General features: G+C 49.4%; 2 protein-coding genes across 2 annotated transcripts in view; one reads left to right on the top strand and one right to left on the bottom strand.

Moving 5' to 3' along the window:
* The window catches only part of MVB12A (multivesicular body subunit 12A), a 3,770-nt gene extending 3,234 nt beyond the window's left edge, over positions 1–536 (bottom strand). The window contains exons 1-2 of the mRNA XM_007461017.1: positions 365–536; positions 138–236 (exon numbers count right to left, since the gene is read on the bottom strand). Coding sequence (XP_007461079.1) covers positions 138–236; positions 365–454 — 189 coding nt within the window. The 5' untranslated portion in view covers positions 455–536. The remainder of the gene's footprint in view (positions 1–137; positions 237–364) is intronic.
* Positions 537–4,601: 4,065 nt separating this feature from the next.
* LOC103077377 (transmembrane protein 241-like) lies at positions 4,602–5,154 on the top strand. Its single transcript, XM_007461016.1, has 2 exons — positions 4,602–5,083; positions 5,130–5,154. Exons 1-2 carry the CDS (start codon positions 4,602–4,604, stop codon positions 5,152–5,154), a joined length of 507 nt encoding a protein of 168 aa, XP_007461078.1.
* The last annotated feature ends 3,863 nt before the right edge of the window (positions 5,155–9,017 follow it).

Genomic DNA, 9,017 nt, shown 5'->3' with positions numbered 1-9,017 from the left:
TGGGGGGGGGGGGGGGCGGGGAGGGGATACATCGAGAATCACTCAGCAGCAGGGACCGTGTGCCTAGCATAGAGCCCAGCGAATGGACAAAGGGGAGTGGGAGGACCCCGGGGACTCCGAAGGTGAGGGCCCCTTACCTCTAGGCTGCCCAAAGGATTGAGACACAGGAAGTAGCCGGATTTCTGCCCGAAAGTCTTGCCGAAGCTGGCGGGCGCCCCGTCCACAGTGCAGGAGATCTACAGCGCGGATGCGGGTCAGCGCCAGGCTCTTACCGGCTGCAGCCGACTCTGCCCCCATTCAACCCCCGACCCCTGGTGTCGCCGCCTCTCTCCCTATTCGTCCCTGGTCCCCTGACATTGCTCACCGCACTGAACCCCCGCGGCGGGGGCCCCGAGGCCGACGACCAGGCCAAACCAGCCAACGGGGCCGCGTCGGCCCCGGACCCCGGATCCATCCTCCAAGCCAAGCACCGAAGGCGGGGGACGGCCTCTGACCTCCTAGCCGCAGCTGGACTACGGAGTTCGGGCAAGAGTCTGAACTACAACTCCCAGACGGCCTTGCAAGACAGGGGGCCCGGAAGCGCCGTATGAGCGTGCCGGGGAAGCCGCCGGCCAATCGCGTAGGGACAAGCAGCCACACCCTTCATGCCCACCCTCCCCCGCCCCCCCAACCCCCCAACCCCACGGCGGGCCTTTGAGCGACGTTTGCGGAAAACTGTCTCGCTTTCTTCTCACGCCCAGCAACTTCTGCCGGAAATGTCTCGCTAGCTGCAAACCAAAACTACATTCCCCAGAATTCCTTGCGGCATCAGCCTCTACTCCAGAGATGCGGTCGGTGTTTCACGGAAATTTGGGGGAGAAATATGAAAAACTCGCAATTCTAGCTCCAGGAGGTCATCCGAAAGGACACTTTCATGTGTTATGCTGCGATTAGTTTAACGAAAAATACGGACCAACTTGAGCCATGAAATCTTGGTGTAACTTGAGGAATTATTCACAGATACAATTAGTTTTTTTTTAATGTTTTAAAAGTATTTAGCATGGCTACATGCTTTTACAGGCCTCAGGGGGAAATATGGAAAACTAGGGAACAGAATATTATCTACTCCTGTATATTTTACAATTTTTTACAATATCCTGGGTTAGCCCACTGCCTGTTTTTTGTACCACCTGTGAGAAAAAAAAATGGTTTTTATATTTGTGATGAAATAAAATTGTTTTTAAGGCAGGACAAAAAAACTTTTAACATAAAATTCTCTCTGCCGTTTGGGCCACTACCTGCTCCCCTTTAGCGTGCATTGCGCATCTGCATTATAAGTTAACTAGATATCCTTAACACAGGAATGCCTGCTTGAAAGAAAAGAGCTTCTGGCGCCAGGAAGGTAGCTCCTTAGGAAATAACATTTCTTTCTCAATTCTGTAAAGGGTCATGATAACCCACTACTCACCTTGTATGTGGATCTGGACTACGTAAACTGTCAAAACCTTGACTCAAAAACTATACAACTGTGCTTTGACCTCTAACCGGTGGAACAGTCCTCAGAACTTTCTGAAAGACTTTCTTTCAAGTTACAATCTCAAGACTATGGGGTCCTCTTGAAGTACCCCATTATTCCCACTGCTTAGGAGGAATGTTGGTTCCCAACCCCAGGAGTTCCCCAGGTGAAATTTGAAACTGACCCCCATACACAGAAGGCAAGGAGAAACCAAAGAAAGAGGCAGACCACTCCGGATTTGTAGGTGGCAGGTTTAACAAACGAGGGAACTTATATACGAGGCTTGTCTCAGGCAGCCACAAGATGAATAGATCTCTACACTGAGATAGGAAAGGGGTAGGGCACAACCTTTAAAAGAATGACATAGCCGTTGAGGACACGACATAAACTGGTTATGATCTCGGAGAGACAGCAGTGAGTGGTCCTGAAGAGAGATCTCAGTTCCCTGCCCAGGAATTGAACCTGGGTAGCCTGGATGAAAACCAGGAATCCTAGCCACTATACCACCAGGGGCTAGAGGCTAGAAGCAAAGGGGTCCTGGCTGTTTCCCCCGTCTCTTTCCCCTGTTTGAAAGCAGGAATGTTTCAAGGAGGCAAAAATTGTAAAAACAGGCACAAAGTTTATTATTAGAGACACAGCACTGTGGTGTATGGGAGAGCACACAGAGAAGTTTATTTATTTAAATCAGGCAGAAATACAGAATACACAGAAAGCTAGGCAGAAATACACACCTAGAGAGAGAGGGTATGGGCCACCTCTCTGATGAGGAAGAGTGCAGTAAAGAGCTGATACAAATCCCTTATATAGGACAGTCCTTCCGGGTCTTTGTTTATCTTTGGCCAATTATCTCATTTCTTTTCCCTCATCTGACTTGTTCTAGGTCACTCCCCAACATGCGTGCACAATTTTTTGCTAAGATGGATCCCACCGCAAAGGCCTGTGGGTGCATGTCCACACTTATGGGGTGGTGCCTCCTCCCTTTTTGAGCCCCAAGGAGCCTTCCTGCACATGTGCAGACAGGGAAGTTTTCCTTAACCTCAGGAGCTGTCACCTTATCTCTTTACTTCAGCAGAGCTCAGCTTCTGCCACCAGCTTTGTCCTTGGAGCGTCTGGGTGAGAACAAAGCTTCAATTTTACTCCACTTGACAAACACCAGCTGTCCAACCCAGGGGCCCATCTATCTCCTACCTCAGTTAGAACCAACTAGGTCCAAGATGGCAGAGGAGTCGACTTCCACTAGGCCTTGAGCCTCAGTATACACTAATTGTAATACATCAGTAAGCTAAATGTCACACCCACAGGCACCCTGACAGTTCTGAGGCCTACCGTAAAAGGCCAAAAAGTTGGCGGTGGGCCAATTCCTGGAAATCCCCTCCCCTTCCCCAAAATAGTTGGAATAATCTTCGCACTCATTAGCCTATGAAATTACCCACCCCTATAAAAACTGACAACCTCATATCCTGGGGCCTCTTGCCTTCTGAGATGGCCCACACTCTGTCTATGGTATGTGTATCTCCCTGAATAAACCTTCTTTCACTTTACTATGGCTCGCTCTTGAATTCTGTCCTGTGCAAAGCCAAGAACCCACACTTGGTGGCCGTCCCAGGGACTCACCTAAGACCTGGGATGTGACCATCCTCTTACACCCCACTTTCTCTCCTGCAGCGACACTGCTTACCAGAATCTTAAAAGTTTATGCAAAGGTCTTAACAGGATTCAGTCGCATATACCGTTCAGATTATCTCAACAACACTTTACTCTCTCAAGGCTGCATCCTTGAAAATGGTTCCCTTTGTGAGAACAGTGGGTGGAACATACATTCCAAGGATGGAGAGGGGGTGAGGGGCCTCTGGTTCCCTGGATCCACCTCGAGGGTCAACTGGTAGCCATGTCCTCTCAATGACCTCCTCCTGAAACGGAGCAGGACCCTGTAGTCAGTGCTTCCCCATGTCCTCAGCCTGCCTTTTGTGTGTGGAAAAACTTTAGTCGAAGAATAAATTTAATCAGAAAAATGAGAAAATGTAGAAACAAAGGAAAACAGTCTAGCAAGACTAAATAATAATAGTTTAGTCACTAAGCATAGTCAAGGACTTTTAGTTCCTTCTCAAGGGCTGTAGATAATATTCTGAGCCGTATCCTGTGAGCTGTCTTATAGATACCGAAACCCCCCACCAGCTGGAAGAAGTTAGCTACATGATGACCAGACTGCAGCCAGGACCTAAGCTGCTCCAATTTATACAATTCCAAGAACTGGCCTCAAAGAAATGGGAACAAACCCTGGAGCTGAAGATTAACTGTACTTAAAACAATCAAGATGTTGCTGGTCAGACCACCGCACGACCAATTTCAAGATGACTGTGCAGTTTCTGCATGTAGCCCCTACATGCAGGGACCTCAAAGGGAGTTGGCCTTTGGACAGAAGTCCATCCTCCCCACCCCCCGGTTGCCGGCATCCAAAATAAAGCAAACTTTCCTTTCCACCAACCTTGTCTCTTTATTGGCTTTTGAGCAGTGAGCAGCCAGACCCCACTCTTGGTTACACTCCAACACTCCACCCCTCATGACCAGCTCTTACAATTTCACATGGCCCCCTCTTCCACAATACGCACTGAGTAGTCAGCCAGGGATTTCATTAGCGTTGGAGGTGGCTCGTTAGGCGGCTATGTGGCTGCTCTGGAGGCAGATAGCACAGAGACAACATAGGTATGTGGGAGAGGAAACACAGATTAAGATAAGGATGCCCAAAACAAGTAACAATTTTTCCCACCAAGAGCCCCATTGAGGCAGGAGATAGATGGGCTCCAGGCTGGACATTTACAACTAGCCTTCTGTTTACATTTCCTGAGGCAAGAGGCAGGTGGACTCCAGGCTAGATATTTTCAACTGGCCTCCTGTTTGCACTTTGAGATGGGAATAACAACAGAAACAGGGTAAATAGTTGGATTTTGTCTCCTGTGGGTACTTTAAGATAACAGTTATGGCAGGGACAGAGAGAGGCTATACCCTGTTTAAGTAAAAGATCAAGAGGTTGGCCACTGGGTGGCCCGGCTTGCGCGGAAGCCCTGGGACTCCCGCGGGTTCCCCGGGAAGCTGTGCAAATTGACAGATGTATGTGAGGAGGTGCCTGGTCGGCCTCACGTTTTGTACCTGCTACCTGGCTTCTTACCTCACAAACAAGTATGTCCTGTCTGTCTTGAAATTTACCTACCCTACGTTATTCCAAGGGTGGCAGGCATTAATTGGTGGACTTTTGCTTCATGTGTCATGGAAACTGGGCTGGGCAGAGATCAACAACTGTTCAAGATCTGATGTTTTGACATGGCTTCCTGCTTCAGTGCTGTTTGTGGGTATCACCTATGCTGGTTCCAGAGCACTGTCCAGACTAGCTATTCCTATGTTTCTCATTTTGCATAATGTAGCCGAAGTTATCATCTGTGGGCACCAGAAGTGTTTTCAGAAAGAGAAAACATCTCCTGCAAAGATCTGTAGTGCCCCCTTCCTCCTGGCTGCTGCAGGGTGCCTGCTCTTCAGTGACTCCCAGTTTGATCCAGATGCTTATTTCTGGGCTGTAATTCACTTATGCTGCATAGGGGCTTATAAGATACTACAGAAATCCCAGAAACCCAACACGTTAAGTGACATTGACCAGCAGTACTTAAACTATCTATTCAGTGTGGTGCTCCTGGCATATGTACCTCACCCCACAGGTGATCTCCTCAGCGTCCTGGACTTTCTGTTCCTGTATTTCTATAGATTCCATGGCAGCTGCTGTGCCAGTGGATTTTTAGGATTCTTTCTCATGCTCAGCACAGTGAAGCTAAAAAGCCTTATGACCCCAGGGCAGTGTGCAGCCTGGATTTTCTTGGCTAAGGGGCTTCCCTGGTGGCACAGTGGTTAAGAATCTGCCTACCAATGCAGGGGACGCGTGTTCGAGTGCTGGTCTGGGAAGATCCCACATCCTGTGGAGCAACTAAGCCCGTGTGCCACAGCTACTGAGCCTGCGTGCTAGAGCTCGTGAGCCACAAGTACTGAGCCCACATGCCGCAACTACTGAAGCCCACGTGCCTAGAGCCTGTGCTCTGCAACAAGCCACCACAGTGAGAAGCCTGTGCACCGCAACAGAGAGTAGCCCCTGCTCACTGCAACTAGACAAAAGCCTGTGCGTGGCAACAAAGACCCAATGCAACCCCCCAAAAATATAAATAAATAAATAAATAAATAAATAAAACACCAAACAGAAAAAAAAGAAAAAGAGCTTGACCACTTCCCTGGTGATCCAGTGGTAAAGAATCTGTCTTCCAATGCAGGGGACGCGGGTTCAATCCCTTGTCAGGGAACTAAGATCCCACATGTCGCAGGGCAATGAAACCCACACAACACAACTACCGCGCTCGCGCACCTCAACTGGAGATACCACGTGCCACAAACTACAGAGCCCACGTGCACGAGAAATAAGCCCGCACACGGCAACAAAAGATCCCACATGCCTCAACGAAGATCCTGCATGCCGCAATTAAGACCCAACACAGCCAGAAATAAATTAAAAAATAATAAATCTTTAAAAAAAGTAGATCAAGAGGTCACATATTTCCCATCCTTAGGGCAAGAAAGACACCACACATGCGTTAAAAGGCTCCTCGGGGCGTCAAAAGGCAGGGGACAGGGACCTCCCTGGTGGTCAAGGGGCTTAAACTCCACACTCCCAATGCAGGGGGCCCGGGGTTCAATCCCTGGTCAGGGAACTAGATCCCGCATGCATGCCACAGCTAAGAGTTTGCATGCCGCAACGAAGAAGTCCGCATGCCGCAACTAAAGATCCCGTGTGCCTCAACAAATATCCCCCCTGCCGCATCTAAGACCCAGTGTGGCCAAAATAAATAAATAATAAATAAATAAATTTTTTAAAAGAGGGGCGGCCAGGGGACACCAGACCATAATAAGTCATGTCAATTCCCCGCCCCCACCCCCCCAGAGGCCCTTGTGTTAGAATCCATCTTCTCTGAGGTATGTGCGCACCTACAGAGGGTCCTGAGGCAAATCAGCCATGGGCCCAAAGCAAGATGATTGGCCAGAGGGGAAACAAAGACCCAGGAGACTGCCCCCTTGTAAAGGATTGAAACTTCCCAAAGGCACGACTCTCTTGCTGAGTTCACCCGTCCGTCTGTACTCTGCTTTTCTAATAGATGCTTTACTTTCCTTTCTACCTTCCGTCTCCTTGTCAGAAAGTTCTCTTTTAAAGGCAGACAAAGACTGGGGCCCAGACTCTAGCCACAGTCCCTCGTGGTCTAGTGGTTAGGACTTGGCACTCTCACCACCATGACCAGGGGTCAATCCTTGGTCAGGGAACTAAGATCTCACTTCAAGCTCTTGCTCACCGCCAGCTACCGCTCACTGCTGTGTGTGTTCGAAATCACCATGATCTGAACCACCGATTTATTGAGTGTCTGAGGCTGGGGGTCACTCAGGGCATTCACTGTGTCCTCATGTGCTTTAATAAAGATGCTACATTAGCAGACTCATCGGGTATGAACACACAACATTCTGCTTGGATCATGGCCCAGGTGCCTCCTTGCAAGGCAGTAGTGATGTCCAAGGCCATCTTATTTTGGAGGACAGCTCTTCTCATTTAAGGCTTGCTGGGTGTATTGACTAAGGGCTTCTATGTGTGCTATAACGTCCTCCAGGCCAATAGAGGGAATAAAGACAGTGGCCAAATGATCGTACCAGTGGAAAACAGAACTTGCCCACCTGGGAGATAGCAGATGAGGGGAGGGAAGTTGGCAACTTTTGTTACTGTAGGGTGGATTCTCCCCATACCCAGGGTGTAGCAGCCCAACCATCCAGGTGGAAGCCACAGCCAAAGAGTTTTCCCACACATCGTTGGGTCCTATTTAGGGTTACCCAATACATATGTGGGTGACATGACCAGTCAGTGCCAGACCAGTTGCTGTTCCTTAATATGACAGAATACCTGCACAGTTCCAATGGTATCCTCCCCATATTCCTGGTACAACTGGGTTGGTTCTGTTGAAAGTGTTTTTTCTGTTCCCAACATAGGGGTACCTAGGTGCTCAAATATCCCTAACCCGGGGTAAGCCACATGAATCCGTTCCAAAATCTGAGCGTTGCCATCCATGCTTCTGATGGTGGTGCTTTTAGGACCTTTCTGGTCAGCAGTTGGCTGGGCTGCCTGTGTTGATTGATTGACAGAAAAATAATACCCATGTCCAGTGTTACTGACGGTTTGTGCCCCAGGTAATATTGGTAATATCAGATGAATTAAGAGCATTCATCCTAATTTGTTTCTTTCTGTAATGTCACATACTGCTTTAGTGCCTTCTTATTTCGTTACTGGAGTGTTGGTACCCACCATGACGATCCCAATGAACTAGAGAGGAGCAGCTGCCCACATACCCAACAGCTGGATTGATTGCTGGGCATATTTGTGGGCCCACTGTAGGAAGGTATTTCCATCATGTCCCCATCCTGTGACCGAACACCACAGGAACAGCAAAAGTCTAAGGTCAAAAAGACAGATTAGGGGCTTCCCTGGTGGCACAGTGGTTGAGAGTCCACCTGCCGATGCAGGGGACACGGGTTCGTGCCCCGGTTCGGGAAGATCCCACATGCCGCGGAGTGGCTGGGCCCGTGAGCCACGGCCGCTGGGCCTGCACGTCCGGAGCCTGTGCTCCGCAACGGGAGAGGCCACAGCAGTGAGAGGCCCGTGTACCGCAACAAACAAACAAACAAACAAAAAACAGATTATTTCGTAGGAACTGGTACTGGGAGGTCTTCCCTTCTAGAAGAATTACACCTGTGGCCTGATCCTTAGCTGTTAACGTGGCTGCAGCTTTAGGTTGTACATAGCATATATGTTGGCCAGCAGAGGCAGCGCTGTCAGGCGTGAGATAGACTGGGGGTGGGATATGTCAGACCAGGACCACCACCTTGTCGTCCCTCTCAGTGGTACGTGTTCCATTCCAGGGACAGTGCATTTCCATGGGCGCAGCTTGTAGCAGGACAATGGGATTCCTCCTCACCTGGGGATGTGAACTAACTCACCCATCCCTATGGGCCGCCCCACTGCAAAGTCCAGTAGATAACGCCTGTCTCAGGTGTGATGGGGCTTGGTGTTCTCAGCCGCACAGCGTGGTGATCCACCATGATGAGAGTCGGGCCAGTGGCTGTCTCCCGTCACTTCCGTAACTTTACAGTGTTGGGTGTCTTGGCAGGGCTCCCCAGTCTGGCATATGAGGCAACAGGCCCTATTGGTCAATCATTTAAATGTCTTAAAGCCTGGGATAGTACTTTAGTCGAATCAGCCAAGGTGGTTTTACCTGTTAGTCATTTAATCTGCTGCTTTAAAATCCCATCCTTCTTTCCTACCAACCCTGCTGCCTGTGGCTTTTAGGGGAAATGGAACTTCCGTTCCACGTCATGTGCTTTTGCCAAATCTTGCACCACATGACCCTTAAAATGTAACCCCCGGTCACTGTCTATTTGAAGAGGGTATCTGTACTCC

The sequence above is a fragment of the Lipotes vexillifer genome, unplaced genomic scaffold, assembly GCF_000442215.2.
Source record: "Lipotes vexillifer unplaced genomic scaffold, Lipotes_vexillifer_v1.1 scaffold469, whole genome shotgun sequence".
NCBI classification, from domain to species: Eukaryota; Metazoa; Chordata; class Mammalia; order Artiodactyla; family Lipotidae; genus Lipotes; species Lipotes vexillifer.
Note: the sequence above shows the minus strand (reverse complement) of the source record. Positions and strands in the feature narration are given on the sequence as shown.

What these genes read in the sequence shown, in the direction of transcription:
- LOC103077377 (XM_007461016.1), top strand. Translation starts at nt 4,602, where the DNA reads ATGTATGTGAGGAGGTGCCTGGTCGGCCTCACGTTTTGTACCTGCTAC. An exon ending in GTAATTCACTTATGCTGCAT is followed by an intron (nt 5,084 to 5,129) that starts AGGGGCTTATAA and finishes CCCAACACGTTA; the next exon opens with AGTGACATTGACCAGCAGTA.